We start from the raw sequence: 27842 nt of genomic DNA on the forward strand, positions 1-27842 counted from the left end.
TTGCTCTTTGACAATTAGAGGTAATTGTTTTTCGGCTAACTTGATGTTATTGCCGTTTAATGAGTTTAATGTAATCCTTGGGATGGATTGGTTGATTGCTCATAGTATTGTAGTGGACTACAGGAAAAAGATAATTTAGTTGAAATGTGAAGACGGGAATGTTGTTCGAGTCGAACCAGATGAGTCGGATAATCTGCTTGTAGTAATATCGTCTTTGACTACTGAGAAATATTTGAGGAAAGAATATGAGGCTTATCTGGCTTTTATGTTGAATACTCAAGTATCTGAGTTGCAGATTGAATCGGTACCAATTGGTTGTGAGTTTACAGACGTGTTTCAGAAAGAATTACCTGGATTGCCTCCGGTGAGGGAAGTAGAGTTTGGAATTGAGTTGGTCCCCGGTATGACACCCATCTCGGCCACTCCGTATAGGATGGCTCCAACGGAGTTAAAAGAGTTAAAGGCACAGTTGCAAGAGCTAACAGACAAGGGCTTTGTGAGACCAATTTTTCCCCATGGGGTGCTCCAACACTTTCCTTGGAAAAGAAAGATAGGTCGATGAGGTTATGTATCGACTATAGACAATTCAATAAGGTAACAGTGAAGAACAAGTATCCCTTGCCAAGGATTGACGACCTGTTTGATCAGTTAAAGGGAGCCATGTATTTTTCAAGATTGACTTGAGATACGGATACTACCAGTTAAGAGTAAATGAGCTAGATGTGTCGAAGACTGCGTTTCGGGCAAGATACGGGCATTATGAGTTCCTCGTTATGCCCTTTGGTTTGACTAATGCCCCTGCGGTGTTTATGGATTTGATGAACCGCATTTTTCAACCGTATCTAAATAAGTTTGTCGTCGTCTTTATCGATGACATATTGGTTTATTTGTATAATGAAAGGCAGCACGCGGAGCATCTGAGAGTTGTGTTGCAAACCTTGAGAAACAAGCAATTATACACCAAGTTCAATAAGAGTGAATTTTCGCTTAAGGAGGTCAAATTCTTAGGACACATTGTGTCGAGAGATGGGATCCAAGTTGACCCAAGCAAGATCTTGGCTATTGTGGAGTGGAAACCGTCGAGGAATGTGGAAGAAGTCCGAAGCTTTTTGGGTTCCGATAGATACTACTGACGGTTTGTAAACGGATTCTCTATGATAGCTACACCAATAACAAGGCTATTGTAAAAGGATGTCAAGTTTGAATGGACAGAAAAGTGCCAATAGAGTTTCGAGAAATTAAAGGCTTTGTTGACCGAAGCCCTAGTGTTAGTACAACCGGAGTCGGGAAAGGAGTTTGTGGTGTATAGCGATGCCTCCTTGAATGGTTTGGGGTGTGTGCTTATGTAAGAAGGTAAGGTTATAGCTTACGCTTCAAGGCAACTAAAGCCACATGAGAAAAATTACCCGATGCATGATTTAGCATTGGCTGTCATCATATTGGCGTTGAATATTCGAATACACCATCTGTATGGCTAGAAGTGTCGAGTGTTCACTAATCACAAGAGCCTTAACTACTTGATGACTCAAAAGGAGTTGAATCTAAGGCAATGACGATGGTTAGAGCTAATAAAGGATTACGAGTTGATTATCGTCTACCATCCGGGAAAAACGAACGTGGTTGCCGATGCATTGAGTAGAAAATCATTATTTGTGCTGAGAGCAATGAATGTTAGTATAGCTTTGTCTGATGATGGTTCGGTTCTAGCAGAGTTGGGAGCTAGATAAACGTTTCTTTAAGAGATCCGTGAAGCTCAGAAAGGTGATGAGAAACTACAAGCCAAGAAAACTCAGTGTAAATCAGGAGTTGAATCAGATTTTCGTATTAGTACTGATGGATGTATAATGTTCAAAAATAGAGTTTGTGTACCCAAGGACAATGAGCTTATTCAGAAGATTCTGAGAGAGGCTTATAGTGGTTGTTTGTCCGCCTACTCGAGTAGTGTAAAAATGTACACCGACCTTAAAGAAAATGTATTGGTGGTCGGGTATGAAAAGAGACATTTTAGAGTTTGTGTCTAAGTGCTTAGTGTGTCAGCAAGTGAAGGCTGAACACCAAGCACCTTTGGGTCTACTTCAGCCTATCATGGTCCCCGAGTGGAAGTGGGATCGGATCACTATGGATTTTGCAACGGGTTTGCCGATGACCCCGAAGAAAAAGGATGCTATTTGGGTTATTGTGGATAGGCTAACAAAGTCGGCACACTTCATGCCTATGCATACCAATTACTCCCTTGAGAGATTAGCCGACTTGTACGTTTCCAAGATTGTGAGACTATAGGGGTGCCCATATCGATTATTTCAGACAGGGACCCGAGATTTACCTTGAGTCTTTGGAAAAAGTTATAAGAGGCATTGGGAACAAAATTGAGTTTTAGCACAGCTTTCCATCTGCAAACCGACGATCAGTTACGGTGTTGAGGTGTTACGTCCTTGAGTTCCAAGGCAGTTGAGAAAAGTATCTACTGTTGGTTGAATTCGCCTATAATAACAGTTATTAGACAAGTCTGAAAATGGTGCCTTATGAGGCTTTGTATGGGCGAAAGTGTCAAACGCCCTTATATTGGACTGAGCTAAGAGAGAGTCAGATTCACGGGGTCGATTTAGTCAAAAAGACTGAAGAGAAACTTAAAGTAATTAATGGTTGCTTGAAAGCCGCTTCGGATAAACAGAAATCCTACACAGACTTGAAACGAAAGGAAATTGAATTTCAAGTTGGTGATAAGGTATTTTTAAAAGTTTCTTCGTGGAGGAAAGTCCTCAGATTTAGTAGAAGAGGCAAGTTTAGTCCTCCTTTCATAGGGCCTTATGAGGTTATCGAGAGAATAGGACCAGTTGCCTATCGATTGGCTTTACCACCAGAGTTGGAAAAGATTCACGACATGTTTCCTGTGTCCATCCTACATCGTTATAGATCAGACCCTTCGCATGTGATTACGCCGTCAGAGATTGAGATTCATTCGGACATGACATATGGTGAAGAGCTGGTCAAGATTTTAGCCCGGGAAGTCAAACAATTGAGAAATAAGAGTGTTGCACTTGTGAAAGTTTTATGGCATAGAGTTGGAGTCGAGGAAGCCACATGGGAACCCGAGGAGACTATGAGAGACCAATACCTGAACTTATTCACTAGTAAGATTTTCGAGGACGAAAATCCCTAAGGGGAGAAATGTAACAGCCCAATTTAAGGCCTAGTCAGAATAGTAGTTTTAAGACCACAAATCCAAAGTTATAGAGATTATTTTATTATTAAAATAGAGTCATAGCATGTTCATAATAGTGCACGAAAAATTTGGTGAGCTAATTTTAACGTTTGTAAACTCAATTGCGAAAAAGGACTAAATCGCATAAAATGTAAAAGTCCTAAATTGATAGTTAGAGGTTTCAAATAGCTAGATAATAAAAATTGAGGGTCTTAAAAGGGCAATTAGGCCATGAGACAAAGAAGGGTAATTGGTCAAAGTGTTAGGTAAGTGATGACATGTTATGTGATAAAATAATACCCTAAATGCCTAGCTTTCATTTTTCTTTCATCCATTCTTCCCTATTGACTGAAAATATAAGCCAAGAGAAGGGTTTTGAAGCTTGAAATTTTTAACAACTTCTTCCTCTTTCAAGTAAGTGATTTCCATGTCATTTGTTGATGATTTTTGTATTTTTGAAACCCTTGAAGCATGAGCTTTCAAAAGAGGGGTATATCTTGCAAAATGGTTGAAGGTATAGGGTTTTACCATGAGAGAATTTATGGTGTTTTCTAAAATTTTATGGAAAAATATGAGTCTTAGTTGCGTAATAGACAACTTTTGTGAAAGGTGTTACCATGAAAACACAAAAAGGGACTATTTTGTACAAGTTGTAAAATGACTGATAAATGTGTGAAATAGAGAGAATTTGGGGTTTCTATAAGAGTAAAAAGAGTTCATCTAGGCTTGATATGCGAAGAAATTCGATAAAAATCAATTTTTGAGCATAGGGGTAAAATGGTCATTTTTCCAAAGATGTGAATTTTTAGTTGCTTAAATTTGTTTAGTGATTAAATGAGTGCGTTTTGCTATTATAGATAAAGAAATACCAAATTCGATCCTAGACAGGGGGAAAGCCAAGCAAATCGACTAAATTGACTAGTCACCACATTTTGTAATCCGAGGTAAGTTGTATGTAAATAGTACAACTACATTGCTATTATATGTGCTTGAATTGTTATAGCATGAATTGCTTGATTGTGGAATTGAGAATGTTTAATGACATTCGAGATAGTAAACTTCCCCTTAGAACCTTAGGAAGTACATCGGATATTCATGACATGACATTTGGGGTCATTTGTGTGTGGGCCAATTAAGACCACGTATGAGACATGGCATTGGCATTGAGAGGAGTGTTACTGTAAGACATGTCTGGGACATGCATCAGCCTCGAAACTTAAACCAGAGTAAGATATGTTTGGGACATGCATCGGCTACGAGATGATAGTCAGTGTAAGACCATGTCTGGGACATGTCATCGACTTAAGATGTGAGCCAGTGTAAGACCGTGTCTAGGACATGGCATCGGCACCTTACCCATGTTTGAGGTTTAATGAATATCCGGTAGTATTCTGAATGGTTCAACGGTGAAAGTTATGTTCCTAAACTAATGAAGAAAGTATAACCATGTTGTGAGTGGAACAGGTACCTAATTGGTATGTATGAGATATGAGCTCATTGTATAATATGTGACTTGTTTGGATGATGATGAGTAAGTTATGTCTATGCCTACCTTGGTATTATGAGCATGTTGATTATTGATATATTGTTGTTGTATATTTACTTATATGCAACTTACTAAGCTTTTATGCTTACTCCCTTTTCTTTCCATTTCCTTACAGTGCCGCCTAACTAGCTCAAGGATCATAGAAGTCAGAGATATCGATCACACTATCAACCGAAGTATTTGGTATAGTTGGAATTATATTTTTGAATATGGCATGTATAGGACTTAGACTTTATTTATTTTATGTCTTTGAGAATTGACCAAATGTGTTGGCTTGGGTTAGAAACCCTTCAATTTGTATTAAGTTTTGAATGATAGTTAATATTCATTTTGAATTTATAAAAGATGTATTACCATGGTTAAATGAATGCCTATTATGGCTAAATTGGTTATATGAATTGTGCTTGTGTTGGTATTGGTTGACATGTGTATGAAACTAGGTACATAAAGGTGGCAATGAGGCTTCGTAAATAGCCTTATATTGTCCACACGAGTAGACACACGGGCGTGTGTCTAGGCCGTGTGTGACACACGGTCTTCCCCATGGGAGTGTAGTCCGGCCGTGTGTCCCTTACACGTAAAAATTTTAAGTCAGTATGTATGGTAATAAATACACGGGCAGAGACACAGCCGTGTGTATCAGCCGTGTGAAGGACACGGCCCAGTACACGGGCATGTGCCTTGGCTGTGTGACATTGTGAGCATGGTGACGTCAGAAATAGAATGTCCATGTTTTTGTACACGAGCTAGGACACGGGTGTGTCGTGGCTGTATGAGGGACACGGGCTATTGAAATGGGCATGTGTTTGGCCGTGTGAAAACCCCTGTAGGTGTGAATTAGAAATTAATTCTACAATGGTGTGGGACACGGGCGTGTCTCAGAGTGCTTAAGTTGTATGAGCCACTCAGGCCATCAGAAAAACCATGTCAAAATGGTCACACGGGCAAGTTATCCTTCCACACGAGTGTGTGCCCTGTTTTAAAGGTAATTTCTTAAGGTTGGTTTAAAGGCCCAGAATGGTTCCGAATACTTATCAATGATCGATTTGGTACTTGTAGGCCCATAATAAGAAGATTAAAGTAGAAATTGAAAAAGTTTTAATTTGGAATGAGTCTCGGTAATTTGAGATTGGTTGTATGCACGAGATAAAGTTAGGTAATGCCTTGTACTCCGCCCCTGTGCGGGTTACGGGTATAGGGTGTTACATTTAGTAGTACCAGAGCTATGGTTTAGTCGGTTCTAGGACTAGCCTAGCAAGAGTACGAGTCTAGCTATACATGCCATAACTGTATATTGATAGCGTGATGATTTCTGACAATTATAAATTATGTTTTTATATAGTAAATGGATCTTGATAGAGCCACGGTGAATGACGTAGAAAGTAACGCGCCGGCTCCCGCTGAAGGGACCGCGCCAGTAGAGAGTGAGCCCTTAACTATGGGCCAAGGTGGAGGGGCTAGAGAAGCCTACCTCCGTATGATGAACGCTAGGTACACGGAGTTTGTTCGTGCGAATTCGAACACTCCACCTCCCCCACCTCCTCCGATTCCTCAGTATGCCCCAGTAGCTCTGTAAGGTCCGGACATGTTTAGAAAATAGAAGCCTCTGGTAGACAAGATCCGGAAGCAAGGGGTGGAGGAATTCTAGGCTAGCATAGTTGATGACTCGGTTTTCTTTTCTCTGTTTTATAGTGCTTAGAAGCTCGTAAAGGTTGGAATCGATCGGAGCATCATCACACTATCCTTTAGCTCATTTTGGTATAAATAGCAAACTTATTTTTGTATAATGGCATGTATAGGCTAAGTTAGCCAATGTTGGCATGTAAATAGTTGTTTGTAATCTAGCCATTGGAATGGTTAGTGATGGTATTTTTAATGAATATTATATAATTAAGGTTATAATATGGTTAATATATGTGTGTTTGGTATGGTTAGATTGAATGGTGGTAAACATAAATGTCTTTTAAAAAGGTAAGTTCGAATATACGTGATGATATATCATGTATAATGTTAATGTTGGCTTAATTTAATTGTCTTGAATTGGTTTGGAAATGTGTTGAAATATTAATGTAGGTACAAGGAAAAATTTAGTTGAAAAATAAGGCTAGGAAATGAGTTTATTTTGTCCACACAGGTAGACACATGGGTGTGTGTCTCAACTGTGTGTGACACACGGCCATGTACACAGGCGTGTGGTTTAGCAGTGTATCCCATGCATCTTGAAAATTTAGAAACAGAATACTTCAATTTGCTTACACGGGTAGAGACACAGGCCTAGCACACGGGCATGTGTCTTGGCCGTGTGAATCCTGCACCTAATTTTGAAAATTAAATTATCCACACGACCTAGCACACGAACGTATGGCTGGCTGTGTGACATAAGTCAGAGAGTTAAACTGGTAAGGACACGGGATGGGACATGGCCGTGTGCCCCTATTATGAGTGCCCACATGGCCTACCCACACGGGCATGTGTCCCTTGTATCTAGGAAAAATTTTGAAATTTTGCGGGAAATTCTCTAAGTTTTCGATTTAGTCCTGACTTATTTCTAATGTCTAAATTGGGCTTTAATGGTCCAATTAAGGGACAATACGATTGCATATATTTGGTTTCGGATATGAATAGTGAATGATATAAAATTAACTGTATTTGTTCTGTAAATTCAAGTAATGCTCTGTAGTCCTATTCTGGCAACGGATATGGGTTAAGGGTGTTACATTTGTTAAATTTGCATTTTTTTCCTAAAATTTCCAAACACTTTCAAATTGGTCCTGATTTGTTTCTAAGTTATTTTTATGGCCTCAAGGGCTCGATTTAGGGATAGTATGCATGTGTATGAATGGTTTATAATGTGGTTAAGTTATTGAATGATTTAAAGTTTAAATGTTTCTGATTGTACAGTAATGCTCCGTAACCCTAATCCAGCGACAGAGACGGGTTAGGGGATGTTACAATGCTAGTCAAGTAAGTCACATTTATTTCTTTATGTTCTATAAGTCATACACTCTAATGCCCAAGATAAAACATCTATCCAATTGGACTTGATAGACAACATACTAGCCTTTCAATCGATTTTATCGTTACCGTTTGTACTAAAGACATGCCTAGTTTCATCTACTTATACAATATGAGTTTTTGTATTATGATCTGACCATGTAATACTTCTTAGTATTAGTTAAACATTAGATAACCAGTGAGCTAATATTTACTTCCATTTTGATTTGCATGCAAAAACCATTGAGGACAATAGATAAAGAATATTAATGCAACTCATGGATAATTTTATTAAACCAATTTTGTTCGAAAAAATACATGTATACAAATTAATATACTACACTCGGGGAACTAGATCCAACAATCCCTCACTTACCTTAGTGAAGTAGATGAGTCATATTTTGCATTCTCATGCTCTCCGCATATTTTTCAAAACTCCTAGCTAGTCAAGTTTTGGTAAATGTCTGCAAGGTTTTTCGATTTTGACTAAATCTATTATTCTATTGTTACTACCCCCTTATGATGTGATACTTTCTATCGATGTGTTTCGTCCTCTTGTGGCTTCTAATTTTCATGGTGTTAGCTATTGCCACACTGTTACCATAATATAGTGTGATAGTTTTTCATACTAGGATCGAATTCAAGATCAGTAAGGAACTTTTGAAGCCATATTGCTTCTTTTATAGACTCAGAAGTAGCCACATATTCAGCCTTCATAGTGGAGTTAGCAATATATCTTTGCTTGAAACCTGTCCATAGTATGGACTCACCACCTAGGACAAAGACATAGCTTGATGTCAATTTCCTTGAATCCCGACACATTTGAAAGTTAGAATCGATATATTCGATAATAGTAAATTCTCCTCCGAAATGCACAAGCAAATAATCTTTCATTCTCCGTAAATACTTATGTATATGCTTGATTTCTTGCTAGTGCCTTGGACCAGGATTCACTTGATTTCGACTCAAAACCTACTGTGAAACAAATATCTGGACATATGTATAACATGGCATACATGAGACTTCTTGCTACACAAGCATAAGAAACCCTGCTTATGTTTTCTCTTTCTTCCTTTGTCTTAGAAGAGTCCTCCAAAGAGAGATAAAGTTCTAATACTGAAGGTTGGGTTCCCTTATTAGAATTGTTCATTGCATAATGCTTCAATATATTGTCCATGTATGAAGCTTGTGATAATGATATCACTTTATTCTTTTAAACCCTTAGGATTTGAATATCTAGAACAAAATTAGCTTCTACCAACTCATTCATGTTAAACTGTTAACCTAAAAAAGATACACTTCATACATTATTGTTATATTGTTATTCTAACAGAAAGTAGTGATAATTTATTTAATAAGAATAAATTCTAATTTCTAGGGATTACGAGTTCTTTCAGTTTATAGAGAAAACTTACATTCTTACTAAAAGTTAGTAAACAGATTATTTTTTGTGTTTTTGGTTCATGTTGCTCGAGCCCACGCTCAAAATGATTTGTGGTACGAGGATAATAGAGAAGGTATTTCGGTTGAAATCCAATATTTGCTTAAAGTCCGCCTCACATAAAGCACATGTACAATTTTGGTTTAGGGTTTTTTTACTATAAATATCACAAAAGATCTTAATTTTAAGAAAATTTTTAAAATTTTAAATTTTTTCTTAACCAATAATAACTATTTTTTAACTGATTCTTCCAACAAGTTGTAGCTACCACAGTGTAATAGCTCAGATCCATCAATCACTGCAATACTACTTATAAGACCATTACCAAAATAATGGTAAATCACCTTCGCCTTTTTTTTTGCAAAAACTTATCTCACCTTTCCAAGGAAGCTTCTTATTGAATAAACAAATGGTTGATAATATTATCATTATTCAAGAAGTATTTTGTTCCTGCCATTAGAAAAAAAGAGCATTGGGTAGTATGGTCATTAAACTAGGCCTACAATAAATTGGAATAGAGTTTCTTTGGAAGAGTTCTCTTATTTTTCAATCATTCCACCTCTTAGATTGAGCTCATTATAGATTATGTCTCCTTTTTTACTAAATTGGTAGTTGTGAATGGCTTTCGCCTCCCAAACTTCAAGCCATCCTAAAGAATCTAATAAGGAAATCACTTATGACCATACATGTTTATCCTATGCATGAAATTCCTCAATATCTAAATCTTAGATGCCTTTGGTGAAAATTATGGAAACTAATCATGAAATCTAAGAGGGGACCAAAACTTACTCATCTCTTCTTTACGGATGATGTGATTGCTGATACATTTTTAAATATTTACAGTGTTCCAATAACTATAAATGAATGGGTGTAATTAATCAACAAATAAATATTTTGTTCATTGGTCAAGAGTTATATCACTTGATTTTTTACCAAAAGATTTATAACTATTCAAACAATATTACTTGAATATTTATAATATTAGATGAATATTTATAATATTATGTCTTTTTAAAGATATTATTATTCAAAAAAGACACCTATTAAAAGATGTCTCTATAAAGATACAAGAAAATTCCTATAAATAGGAATGAGATTTCATTTGGAAAACACACCAACAAGTTCTAAAAATTCTTTCTATCTTTCCTTATTTTCTAATATTATTAGATTGTTCTATAAAGAGTTACTGAATTCTTTGTAGAAGTTGAGTTTCTTGTTGTACATTACTTAGTGCTTAGTGGACTATTCTCGTTAGTGCCAAATGCAAATAGTCATTGGTTTCATGATATCCTTAAGGTTAATTCGCTTGAAACTCTTTTACACACTGAATAGGGGTGGAGGCAAATATAACCTTAAAGATAGTGGCTTGATACACGCGTTGAAGGCTTGTCCTATTTCTTTATTTTCTGTTCGAGTTCTGTTCAAGTATTCGAGATTTTTCTCACTGGATATTTGTACTAACAATTTTAAGGCTATATTTCATGATGACTACTACAAGACATGTAAGTGGGACACTAAAGGAGTTGGCTTCCAACTTTGTCAAACTTGATTGGTTTGATGGTGGCAATTTTCGGCGATGGTAGAAAAAGATGCACTTATTATTATCAACTTTGAAGATTGCCTATGTTTTGGATACTCCAAGATTAGAAGAGAATGAAAACAAATCTATTGTTACAACTTGACAAAGGCAAAAATGGGACAATGTTGATTACATGTGCATAGGCCACATATTGAATGGTTTATCCGATGGCTTGTTTGACACCTACCAAAACAATATGGTTTGTTCGACACCTATCAAAACAAGGTCATCACTAAGGATTTATAGGACAAGTTTTATACATGACCAAATATGTAACACCCCGTACCCGAGACCGTTGCCGGAGTCGAACGCGAGGTGCTAACAGACTTAATTACTTTGTTTTCACAGTCCATTTAAAAAAAATTCCAGACAGGCTGGCTAACCGCGTCACTGTCGTCTTAAAAATCATATCTCGAGTTCCAAAACTCGAAAACTGATTCCGTAAATTTTCCCTGAAATTAGACTCATATATACATCTGTGGATTTATTTCTAGAATTTTTGGTCAGGCCAATTGGTACAGTTTATTAGTTAAAGTCTCCCCTGATTCTGGGTTCGACTACTCTGACCTTCACGTATTACGACTTGGATATCTCCCTGTACAGAGCTTCAATACTCATGCTGTTTGTTTCTAATGAAACTAGACTCAAAGGGGAATGTATAAATATAAGTCATGACTTCTAATTGTATCTGGATAATTTATGGTAAATTTTCAAAGTCGAAACAGGGGATCCAGAAACCGTTCTGGCCCTGTTTCACGAGAACTTTAATATCTATTAATATACTATTCATATGATCGTTTCGTTACTTTCATATGAAAATAGATTCATCAAGGTTCGATTACATAATTTATTCACTATTTAATTCCATTCCTACAAATTTTAGTGATTTTTCAAATTCACACCACTGCTGCTGTCAGCATCTGTTTTCAAGGTAAACTTTACCTATTTCGTGGTTACCATGGACCAACTAGAGTTTTGTCATACATAGGTCCACATATGATCATATTTAGCCATTCCAATGGCTGATCATTTGCCCAACACTTCCATTCCAGTCCATAGTCACATCATGAAACCATATATATATACATAAACACAAATGGTCTAATGCCATACTCCACTTCTACGAGCCATTTTCGCATGGCTGTACACACATACATCACAAAAAGTACTTGAAAAAAACAACAAAGGGTAGTCCTATACATGCCATATCCAGAGTTCAACTAAAAGAGTACCAAAAGGGCTTTGATAGTGTGGATGACTTCGACTTCGATGATCCCGAATCTGATAGCTAACGAACAAAATCTATAAAACAGAGAGCCAAAGCAACGGGGTAAGCATTTTAAAGCTTAGTAAGTTTCAAGTAATGAAATCGGCTTTGACTAAAGTATTACATTCACATAGCTAAATGAATCACTTTATTAATACACATTCTCATAATCATACTTACTTCGCACTTCATCAACATATACACACACAAGGTATCAACCTATCTAAAAGCCGAAAGTTCGTTAGTCGATTGAACGAATACTATTTAAAACGAATCGACTTTTCCGATGCACATGCAAACATACCTTATCGTTTGGGTTTTTCGAGCGTATTAATTGAATTTATTACAGCACAAAACGCTCACCTTCAAACCCAAGTTTCTTCGGAATTTAGCCGGATATAACCACAAGCACAATTGCCTTCGGGTCTTAACCCGGGTATAGCAACTCGCACAAATGCCTTCGGGTCTTAGCCCGGATATATCAACTCGCACAAATGCCTTCAGGTCTTAGCCGGGATAAAATCACTAGCATAAATGCCTTCGGGACTTAGCCCGGATAAAATCACTAGCATAAATGCCTTCGGGACTTAGCCCGGATATCATTCAAATGCTCATGCACACATATATCAATAATCATGACACATCCATATTTCATTTTCGTTACTAAGGCTCAAACACAAAACATTTATTAAACCTTTCCAATTTCGGCTCAATAGCCACACACAACGAGCATGATTTCAATTGGCTTTATAACATAGTCTCTATGCACATTCGGCTATCCGTCATAGTATGACTAATCATTTCAATATAATTCAAGTAGGGTCATTACTCGAAGACTTACCTCGGATGTTGTCGAACGGTTTCGACGGCTATTCGATCACTTTTTCCTTCCCCTTATCCAACTTTGGTCCTCTAAGCTCTTGAACTTAATTCAAACAGATAGAGCTTATTTAATAATTTATCAATTTAACTATTCGATTAAATACATTTATATTATACAATTAGGTGCGAATAATTTTATTGACTAGTTATTCAAGCATTATACAAGTGCTCTACTCATGCACCACCGAATAATAGGACTAGCTTAATACCTTGCATTTTCGAATTCATATACATCATTTAGTTCCTTATAACATACATTTTGTCCCTAACCAACACAAGAGCCCAAAGCATCACTTACAATGCCGAATTCCAATTAAGTCTACCATCATAGCATTATCATATTTATGCACTTGGTAAGTTGCGTTTGAACACATTCGGCACTAGGTGTCCAAACCAATGTTCCTCGAACACTAAACCCAATTTATAACCAACTCAAAACTCCTTAACAACAAGCATTTAATAACAATGTACTTAACCAATTCCTTAAACATGCATTCGGCAATTACACCGAGACCATCTTAACTCGTTTCTCATCTTGCTAACAAAAACATAGTAAAGCAAATCTTCATACACAATGGTTATCAATTCATCCATTCACTAGGGACATGACCTAATGTTCAATAACAACCCCTCCTTTACCAAGTACACATTCGACCTTGGTACATAATAAGGTAGCCGATTTCTTTCCCTTTAGCACCCATTGCTCACATATGATTATTTGTATAGTTCAAACACTCATCTATCTTTGCTCATCTAAATTTAACATGGAACAAAAAAATTCACCATTGTCAAATACCATAGCCGAAAGCCCTAGTCCATAACACAAATCAAAATTTCTACATGGGTTACAAAAGTAGTTTGATATCTTACTCAAGATTAACCAAAATTTCATGAACTAATATAAACTTCTTACCTTGCTATTAGCCTAGGATGACCGAATGCCTCCCTCCCTACTTCCTCTTCACAATCGGCCAAGAAGAACAAAATGAGAAAGACTTTTTGTTCTTTTTTTTTCGGTCATGCATGAGAATGATGAACACATTTTTTTTCTTTGTTTTCTTCCTTCAATTTCTTATTAGTTTATTGCCCATGCTTCTTATTTTATTTTTCCATTAACACAACATGTTTCATGACATGTTTTGCCCATCATCCCTTGTCATGGCTGGCCACTAGTACTTAAATGGGGGGAAATTGACATGCAAGTCCACCCCTTTGATTACATGCACTATTAGGCCACTTGCATTTGCCTAGCACATTTCTAAATTTTCTCACATAAGTCCTATCAACTAAATTCACATTCAATTAACTAAATCGAAGCTTAAAACTTTCACACATTTATATTCACATATTTTAGGCAATAATTATCACATTCAAATAATTTGGTGACTCGGTCTAGCGGTCCCGAGATCGCTTTCCGACTAGGGTCACTTTAGGGCTGTCACAAAATATGCTACAAGTAAGAAATTTCTTGTCATTCGTTTCAATAATTATCAATTGGCTGATGGTCGTTTTGTTATGAAACAATTTCATGATATAGAAAAAATGTTGAATCAATTTAAGTAATATGATATGAAAATGGATGAAATGATTGTTGTATCCTCCATAATAGACAAACTTCCTCCATATTGGAAAGAATTTAAAAGAAGTCTAAAACATAAGAAACATGAAATATCTCTTAAGGCTTCAGCAAATCATCTTTGTATTGAAGAAGAATATTGAAAGAAAGATTAGAACCTAGATTTTGAAAATGTAAAAATGCATGTTACGGAGGAAGTACAGACTACTAAACCATCTAAGAGAAAGTTCAAACGGACTAATAGAGCACCTAAGTTCAAAAAGAAACAAAAGGGCTCATGCTATCATTGTGGTATGTTGAGACATTTCAAGAATGAATGTCAGTTTTTAAAGAAGAAATAATCTTCTCAGGTTGATAATAATGAAAAGTTTCTTACAATGATATTTGAAATTAATATAGCACAAAATTGTAATGCATGGTGGATTGATGCTGGAGCAGCCAAACATGTGTGTAAAGACAAAAGTATGTCCACAAAGTTCACATAGTGTGAAAATGATAATGTCTTGTACATGGGAAATTCTTCCACCGCAACAATCAAAGAAAAAGGGTCTGTTGAACTACAATTTACCTCTGGAAAGGTTTTAACTTTGAATGATGTACTTTATGTACCAAAAGTTAGGAAAAATTTAGTGTTTGAAAATCTGTTGAATAAGTTTGGCTCCAAACTTGTTATTGAACTAGATAAGTTTATTCTATCTAAGGGAGAAATTTTTTTAGGGAAAGGGTATATGTATGGGAGCATGTTCAAACTCAATATTATTAATAAGAATAAAAATAATATTTTTGCTTATATGGTTGAATTTTCTTATTTTGACATTACAGGTTAGGTCATTTGAATTATAGAAAATTGAATGACATATGTAAGTTAGATTTAATTCCTGTTTTAAATAATAATATTGAAAAAAGAAATATATGTATGTTGAACAAAATTACAAGAAGCTCTTTTCCTAAGGTTAAAAGGAAAACAAAGTTGCTTGATTTGACACATAGTGATTTATTTGACATGCATAATAGTCCTACATTAGGTGGAAAAAAATATTTTGTTACTTTTATTGATGATTGTTCTAGATATTGCTATGTATATTTATTGCATTCAAAAGATGAAGCGTTTGATAAATTTAAATTTTATAAATTTGAAGTTGAACTTCAGCGTGAATCATTTATCAAGTGCTTAAGATCAGATAGAGGTGGAGAATACTATACTTCAATTTTTTTTGAATCTACTAGATTATCTATCAAGTTTCTACCCCTTACACACCTAAACTAAATGATCTAGCTGAAAGAAAAAATATAGTCTTAACTGAATGGTAAATTCAATGTTATCATATTTAAGTCTTGGACAAGGTTTTTAGGGAGAAGTTGTTCTAACAGGTTGTCATATATTGAATTGTAACATCCCAGATTTTGGGGTTAGAAGTTTTAAGGTTCATGGTTAGGGTCAGTGAGTAGCTTGAGCAATTAGGTTTGTAGTTGTGTTTTAATGTAAGAATGAGCCTGCTGGTTCGGTGGTTGGATGTGTGTTAGTTTACCTCTGGGTTCTGGGTTCAATTCCTCATGTGTTTTTTGGGGGAATTGTTTTTATTATATCTTAAATTAGTTTTAAGTTTTAAATTTATTTTATTTTTTTGTTTTGTTTTTATTTCAAAACTCAACAATTTCAACTTTTTTTTTCAATTTTGGCACGTTCTCCTTCTCTTACGTCTGTTTCTTTCTCTTTTCTCTCACATTGGTTCCTTCTTCGGTTTTCTATTTCAATTTTTGGTTGGTTCTTTTTTCTTCTTCTTCTTTTTGTGCTTTATCCTTTTGTTCTTCAGGTGTCCAAGTGTTTTCATTAGAGGAGTTGTTTGCTCAATTGTTAGTTGTGGAATCGAGTAAGTATTAACATTGTTTTGTTAAGTACTCTCTGAATTTTAGATTAGTTTCTTAGATGGTTTGTTAGAACCCATTTGGGTTATTGCTTAAGGTTTTATGTTCATCAATGAGGTTTCAGAATTGGTGGATTTGAGGCGTCGATCGTTTTGTACATTTTAGATCGCGTATTCATTTGTGTGTTATGAAACTATTCAATTTCAATATTAAGTCGCTTGCTTTTCGGTATAATTTGGTATAATTCTGAGTTACCAAAGGTTAGGGAATCATTTCGATAGTAAATGCACGTTCTGCAACTTATTTCAGTGTGGTTTCATGACTACATGGATGGCCACACGGGTGGTCCACATGGCCGTGTAAAATTGGTAATTAAGGTTTTTGGGAAATTTTTGGTTCCACACAGCCTTGTGGCTAATATTTGGGGATTTTGTGAATTTTCACACAGGTGTGTACCTTGGACACACAACCATGTCCCTTAGCTATCTGGGCCTATGAGATTTCCACACGGCCGTGTCTACTATGCACTTAGTTTTGGTAGTTTTGGACAAATAGTTACACGAGCGTGTAGACCACCACACGACCATGTGGCCCTGTTTCGCAAATTTTTATTCTACATCAAATTTTGACTCATTTTGTGTTTCTGTGTGTTCCAACCTTCGCTTAGGCCTTAGTAAGGTTGGTTAAGACTTTGATCAGCTCAGATTTGTGCATATGTTCATAACAATAGTATTAATTTATCAGTTTGGTTAAATGTTATGTGGTATTATTAGTAAATAGTTACAAACATAATTGATTCTAAATCTGATTGATTGAGCTTTTGCGTTTCTGTTTCTATATGAATGTTTGCATGTTGTGTGCATTTTGCAATCGCATGAAAATTCTGCAGTTGACCGGATGAACATGAGCTTCTATATCTGTGAGATTGTTAGTGTTTGATGTGCATTCATACATGAGCATAAAATTAGGGTTTTGGTTGTGAATAGAAAGGAGTCTGATTCGGTAGTCCAACTGCAATATTTCTGAACAACGGTTTACTACATGATTCTATATATATGTTAGCTCAGTTGCATATTGTGATTTCGAGTGGCTTAGTTTCCACAAATGTGGTGTTCAGGGTTGGTGGGCCTTTCAAGATCTTATGTGGTGTGTAGGGTTGGTTGGGATTTCTATAGCTCATTTGTGGTGTGCAGGGGGTCGGAGGGGTGTTTAGTTGGACGAGTGGGATTTTTTATTGTCGCATATTTTGCTCATCTAAATTTATGTCTATTTGTATGATCATTGGGACATTTATGAAATGCTTTGAATAGTTTGTTGTGATTGGATTGCATGAGTGTTTGGAATGATAATATAAATGTGTTCAGTTTGTTAATGGTAACTTTCCGTATATCGGATAGCCGTTTGAGATATTTTTATGTGATTGGTAAAGATATACTTTACTGGTATGTATGTTGAGTTACTTTGTCTTTACCTTTTGTCTGCTTCAGACTCACACTGAGTTCGTGTAACTCATCCCTTAGTTTTCATCCTTTCAGGTACTCTCGTGTTCTGAAGCTGGACTCGACGATTGGAGGTCTCAGACGGATAAAATTTGAATTATTTAAATAAAGTATTTCATTTCAATACTTAGTTTTTCAAACTATTTTGGACTGTAAATGTCATATATGAACTATGGTATAAATTTTATTTTGGACTAAATTTTAGAAACTGCGAAATTATGGTTCCAAATGTTTTTATCGTAACTTAAATTTTTTGTTCTGAATCCTAAATGGTTAAACGGTTTTGTTCGAATTTAGCAAACTGTATTCGAAATGAGATTTTAACAATTCATTTTGTCAAATTGCTTCTAGATCACTTCGGTGGTCAATGTAACCTTTGGGATCAAGTCTAAACTTCTAGGTCGGGTTCTAGGGTGTTACATGAATAGAGTTCCTAATAAGGAAACTAAAATAACCCCTTATGAACAATGGAAGAAAAGAAAACCAAACCTTAATTATTTGAAAGTTTGGGGCTGTAGAGCTATTGTCAAAGTTTCAACACCTAAACGTAAAAAGTTAGGTGAAAGAGGAATTGAATGGGTATTTATAGGATATGCACATAATAGCAAGGCATATAGGTTCATGGTAATTGAACCAATTGATTCAATTTCAATTAATATTGTTATTAAATCAATAGATGTTATTTTTTATGAAAATAGATTTAATTCTATTTCAAGATAATTACAGCCACAACAATTGGTTCATTTTTCAAATGAGAATGAGATTTCATTGGAACAAGTTGATAAAAATGATGAGTCTTGTTAAAAATTAAAAAGAAGTAAAAGGATTAAAAAAATAAAAGATTTTGGACCAAATTTCATTATATTCCTTGTAGAAGGAAAATGTGAAAGTATATTCAATAAAGCACTTTATTTTTATAATACGAAATCTAATCCTATTACATTTGAAGAGGCAATGAAATATCAAGACTTTACTTTTTGGAAAGAAGTACTAAATAATGAGATAGATTTAATAATGGGAAATCAAACATGAATCTTAGTTGATCTTCCATCGGGTTCCAAACCAATAGGTAGTAAATAAATCTTCAAAAAGAAAATGAAGGTCAATGGAACCGTTGATAAATTTAAGGCATTATGTGAAAAATAGCCCTTAACATTTGACTGTTTGGTCACTTTGGCTCTTTCTCTTTTTTTGGATCACTTTAACCCCTAATTTTTTTTGGTCAAATTAATCTATTTTTAATGGGCATGCTAATGTGGTCATTAGTTGACTAACGGTCAACATTAGCCGTTGACGTGGCGGTCCAAATATAATTAAATATTGACGTGGCATTATTTTATCTTATATGCCACGTCAACAAATGATTTTAAAATTATTAAAATTATTTTAAATCATCATCATCATCATTATTTCTTCAATTCTGATTTTCCCCTCCATCTGGTTTTTAAAGACAAAAAATTCAAACCTTCTTCTCCATTGATTCTTATATCAAAAACCATGGAACTTAGTGAACTGAAAAAAGAAAACCCATAATTTTACAGAAAAAAAATGTCTTCTTCTCCATTGGTTCTTATTTCAAAAACTTGGGTTTTTGAAATTTGTTCTTTACCCCTAAATGAAATAAAAAACCCTAAATCTCTGCCCCAAATGAAATCAAAGAAACATTGAAAAACAAAGAAGGGGAAAACACTTGAGATTAAAACCATTTCTTTTTGAAAGCCATGAAAAGGGCTGGCTCAGAGGCATTTCACTCACTACTCGCAATTTTCTTCACTCTTATACCAAAATCGGCCAAAACCGGCCAAAACCTAGTTCACTCGTTCACCCTACTTGTAGCTTCAACTCGGTCTCGACTCAAGTTGTAACAGCTAATTTTTTAGTGAAATCGGAATAGTGGTTTCGAGACCATAAATCTGACCTGAAAATAAGATGTATTTTTATTTCATAATATGGTCCACATTATAATAGATATGTTGTGTGAAGATTTTGATTTGAAAATTTTATCGATTTAGTACTTAATTACGAGAAGGACTAAATCACATAAGATGCAAAAGTTGAATTATAGTAACTATAAGGATCAAATAGCTATGGAATTCAAAAATTAAGGTCCTTATATGGTAATTAGACCATTAAAAAAAGTATGTAGATTTTTCTTGGTGACTCATCCATGAAATTATAGAAAAATGGCAAGGACTAAATTGGAAATACCAAAATACTTAATTAATTAAAAGATGAACAGAAATATATCATCTTATTTTCATCATCTTCAACCTAAAATTTTATGGAAACCTTAGAAGAGAGAGGGGAAACTTTCAAGGCTTAATTGGGTAAGTTCTCTTGTCATGTTTTTAGTAATTTTGGTATTTTTGAAATCGGGATAGTTTAATTTCTCTATTTGAGGGATTAATTTGAAAAGTTATCAAGGTATGAAAATGGGTCATGAATGTATGATGCTAGAAATTAGAAATTTATGGTAGAAAATGAAAGATTATTGATAGATAAACAACTTTTACAAAGTGATTTATGATGAAAACATGATTTAGGGACTAAAATGAAAAGTTGTAAAATTTGATGAAAAATTCTAAAATTTTATGAATACATGTTCTGGAAAATTTGTACTGGAGCTTTGGTTAGGCTTGGAAAAGGGAGTAATTTGCACAAGTTTCATTTTTCGGGCCTAGGGACAAAATCAAAATTTACGAAAAAGTTAGGGGCAAAATGCTAATTTTTCCTAGGAAGTAAATTGAGTCCATTTAAATATGAAATGTGTGAAATTAATGGTTAAATTCATTTATATAGATCCGAACAACACTAATTCGAGGTTAGATTGAGAAAAAGAGAAGATTTTGGATTAGTAGATTTCTAGCACGAATAAGTGTCGAGGTAAGTTTGTTTAACTTAATCGGGCATGTAATATGTTTGAATTGACTGTTGTATGTATGGAATGTGACTTGTATTGATGTACATTACTTGAATACTATAATGGAAAATTTATATATGCTTGATATGGTGAAAAAGGGGTTAAGTCCCGATTGAACATTGATTTCCGATGAATATATGCAGTTTCTCCAAAAAGAATAAGGTCTTGCATTTGTTGCGGACGAGATTTAGCTCAGACGAGTAATCCTATTGACCTTGTTATAAAAGGATTTATCCCAGACAGGTAATCCCTATATAATACCTCTCGAGCATACGCTATGATTAGGGTTTAGCCTGCACTGGTAATCCTAATCGAGCTCCTCTGAGCATACGTTATATAAAGGATTTAGACTGGACCGGTAATCTTGTTGTACGATATGTGGCTTGAGAGAGTGTTTCTTGGTTAAGTGCCTTAAGGGGTACCATCAATAAGAATTGACGGATTAATGAATCGTACACCTCGAGTGTACTACTTGAGCCTTCATCGGAATTTCAATGATTCAATGGACATAAAACTCTTGACATGGCATAAAAACCTTGAGATGAAATAATAATGACTTGAAAGAATATTACTTGGTGAACTCATCTATGTTACTTAAATGACATGAAGATTTTGGTGACTAACATGTTTGATTGAATGTATGTGATTAGGCTATTTAGCCAAATGGATGGAAACATAATACTGTATGCCTAGATTTTATAAGCAAGATTGGTAAGTTTAGTTTCCGTTATACGTACTTACTAAGCATGTAATGCTTACTCCGTTTATTTTCCCTTGTTCTATAGTGTTCGGAAGCTCGTGAAGGTTGGAAGATCATTGAAGCATCGTAACACTATCAACTAATATTTTGGGTATATTTAGCGAAATCATTTTGGTATAATGGCATGTATAGGACAACTTGGCCAATAGTGGCTTGAAAATGTTATTTTGTAACCTAGTTATTGGAATGGCTAGTAATGGTTTATTTTGGCATAATTAAGTAAGTTATAATGTTATATTCATATGTGATATGTTACGTATATGTGATCAAATGATGCTAATGCCTAAGTTATTCCAAGGTAAGATAATAAGCACATATGCATGTAGTGATATGCCTTGTTGAATGATGAGGATTTCCTAATTTGAATGCTTGAATTGGTTGGTTTTGGATGTGTTTCAAGTGCAGGTCTTGGGTGAAAATTTGGGTGAGAAATGGAGCTAGAAATGGCTTCATTTTGTCCACATGAGCAGACACACGGCCTAGTGACATAGGCATGTGGTTAGGCCATGTGTTCCCTGCACCTTAATTTGAGAAACAGAATGCTCAGAATTGGGCACACGGGCAAAGACATAGGCGTGTGTCCCAGTTGTATGTGCGACACAGCCTAGAACACGGGCGTGTCTCGGTTGTGTGAAACCTGCACCTTGATTGAAATTAAATTAATTAACCATACGGCCTAGCACACAGGCGTGTGGCATGGCCGCGTAAACAAGTCAGAGAGTTACATGGGGTCGAACACGACCTCCAACACAGGCGTGTCCCAGAGTCACACGGGCGTGTGAGCCCTGCACCTTGAAAAAATTTTAAAAAGTCGTGAAAAATTCTTTAAGGTTTCGATTAAGTCCTAACTCAATTCTAATGCTCGTATTGGGCCTCAACGGCCCGATCAAGGGGCACTATGGATGATCTTGGTAAATGAATGGTAACTTACGTGGTTTAATGAAAATATATTCTAAATGTTTTGGTAATGCTCTGAAACCCTGTTTCGACGACGGATACGGGTTAGGGGTGTTACACAAGTTCTACTGATCCGGATCAGATTCTTCCATTGAAAAGAAGCCTGACCCTGTTATAGAATCTGGTTCAGTAGTTATCAAGGATGTAGCTTTGCATGTTGAAAAAGTGAGTAATAAAAGTATAACATGGGTTAAAAAATTTGGATTTGGGTTTCTTTTTGGAAATTTGGCGATCGAGGATTTAAATTTACCAAGCTACAATCTAGATTTATCATTGTTTTTAGGATGGTTATTGGATGGGAAATATCACAATATTGGAACAATGCTTAATGTGAGTTTGCATGTTGGATTAAATCCACAATTGGTAATTTCAACACCATTGTTTCACAACAATTTAAGCTTACAAATGCAGTCAAGGTTTTACTTCAATAGGGCATATAAGGTTTGATTTTTGGTTTGGGAAAATCATGGTTTTTGATATAAGAATCAATTGAGAATAATAGATTTTTTTCTTTAAAATTTTGGGTTTTCCTTTTTTAGTTATCAAAAATCATGGTTTTTGAGATAAGAACCAATGGAGAATAAGACATTTTTTTTGTCTTTAAAATTCTTGGTTTTCTTTTGACAGTTCACTGGGTTCAATGGTTTTTGAGATAAGAATCAATGGAGAAGAAGGTTTGATTTTTTTTTTCTTTAAAAATCAGATGGAGGGGAAAAATCAAAATTGAAGACATAGTGATAATGATGATGATTTAAAATGATTTTAAAAATTTTAAAATTATTTGCTGACGTGGCATATAAGACAAAATAATGTCATGTCAACATTTAATTATATTTGGACCGTCACGTCAGCGATTAATGTTGATTGTTAGTCAACAGCCATGTCAGCATGTCCGTTAAAAATAGATTAATTTGACAAAAAAATAAACGTTAAGGCTTAAAGTGATCCAAAAAAAGAGAAAGGGCCAAAGTGACCAAACAGTCAACTGTTAAAGCCTATTTTTGGCATCATGCCTAAATTTAAAATAAGGTTAGTAGCCAAAGGTTTTACCCAAAAACAAGGTGTTGATTACTTGGATATCTATGCTCTAGTAGTAAGAATTGCTACAATTAGACTAGTAATAGCACTTATCTCAATGTATAATTTAGTTGTTTACCTAATGGATATTAAAACTATATTTTTAAATGGTGAATTGGAAGAGGAAGTGTACATGGAATCACTAAAAAAATTTGTTGTTCCAGAACATAAGCATAAAGTATGTAAGCTTGTTAAATTTTTATATGGGCTTAAACCAGTACCAAAGTAATGGCACTAAAAATTTGAAAAGATTGTTCTAATTAATGACTATAAAATAAATGAATTCGATAAGTACGTATACAACCATTTGAAAATGTTAAAAGGACCCTCAACAATTTGAAATAATTGTGTACTATACTAAAAAGAATCGCAAGAGAAATGAATCCCGATTTTATATCATGGTTGTAGTAAGAGGATTCACCAAGGAGCAGCTGTGACAAATGATGTGTAGTGCCACATAAATATCAGGGCACAAAGCATGTAACGTTGAGGGTCCTGACCGGAGGATCACTGTCTCTCAGTTGCCCTATCCAAGATTGAAAGAAGAAAGAAAGACACTGATGGATTATGATGCTTTTTTGTTTTTATGATTTTGTATCAGTTCTCTTGTTGCAGTACTTTGTTTCCTATTTCTTTGTGTGTATGTATCACTGCAATTTCTTTGCTTTGGAATCCGTCATTCAACTTCTCCTGTCAAAATCCTTCAACTATTTTCACAATTGCCCCTCCATGTACTCTACTGCTCAGGTTAATAAATGGGGATTTCAAAGTTGAAAAGACTATCTGGTTTAGCAATTAAAATGGATGGTTGTGGCAATAAAGCAAGCAGGTAAAAAAACACAACTAAGGTTCTCTTGGGGACCTTGGCTCCCGAACTTAAAAAAAAAAAGAAGGTAAATTCTGAAACCTTCCAAGTCTTGGACCTTGTAAATTGTGACTACATGAAGGCAAAAGAGAAGAAGACATGAGAAGTCTATTCCGACACTTTAATTTGCCTCTCAGATAATTTGCAAATACCCAGAATTTTGTTTGTTCTTCCACCACCAACTTTTTATTTAAAAAAAAAAAATCACTGGTAGTAAAAGAGGTAGAAAAACCATATCCAAATTCCAAAGTCCTGTTTTTCACCTCTTCATGTAAAGATAGCCCATATGCTTCTCTCTGTCTCCCTGTCTGCTCTCTCTTTTCCTCTCTTGCAAACCCTCTAACCTGACCTGTTTAAAATACTCCAAGAAGCTTTGGTACTGGTGTAAAAGCTTTTATGTACTGCCGTAACTTTAACACTATAAAAAGAACCCTTGCTTTCTCTCACTCACATGAAGAGCTATGGGATGAGAGTTGAGTAAGGCGCTATTACTTCTGTTTTTTTTTTTTTTTGCACCCACTGCTGAAAAATGGGACAAGAAGAAAGCTACTTGTATAGTTGGTCACCGATAGGAGCTCTATTGAATGTACAAAGAGAGGAGGACCACTGGAGGCAATTTGACAATTCTGTTAATGCGGTGTCCTTTGGTTTTGTTGCTACTGCCATTCTCATCTCTATGTTCTTAGTGATGGCCATCTTTGAACGCTTTCTCAGACCTAACTCTTCTCCTACTGGTCCTAACTATGGTGACCTTGAATCTCAGCTTAGTTTCAATGGCAAGCTCAGGCACCCATCACCAAATGTGAGTCACCCCCTTCTGTTTCTACATCTGGGATTTCTTTAATTTTGTTAAAAAGTTTGAATTAGATTAGAACTCTAGAGTTAGCCAATGAGATCTTAATTTTTTGTCAATTTGATGCCTCATGACATAACGCATCTCAGTAGCTTAAAGTTTCCATCTTTCCTGTGTTTGTAACTTTGCATCTTTTATTCAAAAGTTTGATTTTTTTTGGAGCCGGTCAAAACAGTGTTGTTGTTATGTTTGTGATCGTTTAGGCAATGACCTTTATGACAAGTGAATGGTCTGCTAGCATTTCGGACCGGGAGCCAATGGTCAACCATGGCGGACACAAACTTCAGTTGATTTGTCTTCTTATTTTCAGCTCTTATGGTGCTCTATTTTAGCTTCAATATGATAATTGACCCATAGAGTCTGTGGATAATGATATTATGTGTGATGCACTTCAACCATGGTAGATTAAGGGCAATTTAGACGAACTGTCTCAGTTTAGATTAAACTTTTTCCGAAGGTATCCCAGGACTGGTCCTTCAGCATGCTACACATGTAGACTACTCTACTGTGTTCCTTGGATTTTGATGCAGATATTAGGCTCACCGACCTACTATTTCGAACCTTCCCCTAAGTGACGCAATGCTAATATCTAGTCTCTGTGCTGTGAAGTTAAGTTTAATTAGAAGCCGGTTCAAAATCTTCTAAATGGTTTAATGTAGCCCTGTATGGCATGTTAGAATGTCCATGGAATCCTGTTGGTGATAGGTCTAAATCAATTCACACGATACGTTAGCACTTTGCAAGTTTCAGACATGATGTCCCAGGTAGTATTTTGAATGGAAACTATTGGGGGACACTGAAAATGTAGAGTTTAGGTTTGGAAGTTAATACTTAGTTGCATTCGAGGGCCGAATATGTTAGGAAACTGCCTCTACATCAACAGACAAGATAGATTTTTGTTGATGTAAGCAACTTGTCCTGCCTAACGTCAATTTTTGGAAAAAGCATTCGATACTACAGCATAGAATTTGAAGCCAATTTAGTACAGTCATAACATAATGTGTAATTTATTACCAAAATTCTTTTGTCAATTTGAGAAATTGATTAGTGAACCATAAGGCTCTTCTTTGTTCTTATAGTCTTATGGATTATGTTGTCTGATTCAAATAACTAAAGTTTGTAGTTCTACTATTAGTTGAGGCAATTAAAAACATCAAATCTGCATTATTAGTAGTTTGAGTTTTGTCCACTTGTTATCCGTTCTTCTATATGTTTGTTTTTCCCGACCAAGAGGCGATTTGCTACATTTATCGTAACAACTAGGTAGCCTGTCAGTTTGTGGATGTACGGTAGTAAAGTCCATGCATCTTTACCTAGGATTCTTTCTTGGAAGCTGTCTGCTGGATGGATTTGCTTGGTGGCGTTAATGAAGAAGCTGTTCTTGGTGTTTCTGTAGTTACTACTGCTCTCGTTTAAGCCCAGAGAAGTTCCATCTTCAGCTCTGGATTTATCAATTTGTCGAGCCTTAGAAACTAGGTCATTATATAGCACTTCATTTGGTTTTTGCTAATGTGACATACAATGCTCTTTTAATTTCCTGGAAAAAGCTTTCTTAATCTGGATTGGAAGGTTATATAAAGATCATTACTCTGTGCAGATGGCGGTGTACACCAGCGGAGTTTCTGTATTAATGCCTGGGGATGAGATTCCTACTTTCATTGCACACCCAGCTCCAGTCCCCTGTCCCCCGAAATGTCCATCATTGGTTCAACATTAACACTACACATCTGGCAATCCTGTTGCAAACTCCTCCGGGAACATTCATGTAAGTGCAGTAGAAGAAAACTAAATTTACGAAATTGGGACGCACATGCTACCCAAAACGATGAGCACGATTACCCTCAAGCAGGAGGTTTCCTAGGAACAAAGGAAGACAGTAAAGTCCGTTCATACTTGCATCGCCTTTGCTGCTTATTTCCACCATTCCATGTTCAACATTTTTCTGAGATAGTGACTAAAGATGGTCTCGATTGCCATCAAATGGATCCAAATTATAAATGTAAAAGAAAATTGAGGTATATTATGTAGTTGATTGAGAGTATGGGAAGCAGTTTGTTGCAGATGGATGGAAAATGAATATAGAACATTGAAGTTGAATCTCCATGTGCAACATTTATCAAATTACTGGCAAAAGAAAACTGAAGAAACTGCAATCTACTAAGGCCTGGAATTTATCTATAGCCCCATCATTGTCAATGAATGCTGGAGAAACAATTGCTTCCAATTCTTTAAAACCTATGTTTTGCATTTTTTTTTACCATTACTGCTGGTATATTTTTTTACCATCACAGTAAAACATTTTACTTTTATTGTTAAAACTTAAAATCATGGTTTCACAAACCAAGCAAAAATATATGTATATATATATATGATGCTTGACTTTTGAAAGTTGAATTTTTTTTTAGATGAAATGATTTTAATATCTTTGTATTTTTAATATCCTTCTATTTTAAATATATACTGAAATTTCAAATTTTTTATAGCATTTTGTCAAAAGTAATGACAAATCTCAAAATTATACATGAATTATAATTTGTTCTAGTTATATATATAAAACT

General features: G+C 35.3%; 1 protein-coding gene across 1 annotated transcript; it reads left to right on the forward strand.

The window, feature by feature from the left end:
• Positions 1-24367: 24367 nt before the first annotated feature.
• On the forward strand, positions 24368-27381 carry LOC107962285 (uncharacterized). Its single transcript, XM_016898603.2, has 2 exons — positions 24368-25233; positions 26882-27381. Exons 1-2 carry the CDS (start codon positions 24961-24963, stop codon positions 26999-27001), a joined length of 393 nt encoding a protein of 130 aa, XP_016754092.1. The 5' UTR covers positions 24368-24960; the 3' UTR covers positions 27002-27381.
• The last annotated feature ends 461 nt before the right edge of the window (positions 27382-27842 follow it).

The sequence above is a fragment of the Gossypium hirsutum genome, chromosome A06 (assembly GCF_007990345.1).
Source record: "Gossypium hirsutum isolate 1008001.06 chromosome A06, Gossypium_hirsutum_v2.1, whole genome shotgun sequence".
Classification (NCBI taxonomy): Eukaryota; Viridiplantae; Streptophyta; class Magnoliopsida; order Malvales; family Malvaceae; genus Gossypium; species Gossypium hirsutum.

Excerpts from the sequence above, each read along its gene's own strand:
- LOC107962285 (XM_016898603.2), top strand. The coding sequence starts at position 24,961 with ATGGGACAAGAAGAAAGCTACTTGTATAGTTGGTCACCGATAGGAGCT. Across the intron at positions 25,234-26,881 it reads TCAGGCACCCATCACCAAAT|ATGGCGGTGTACACCAGCGG; the intron begins GTGAGTCACCCC and ends TACTCTGTGCAG.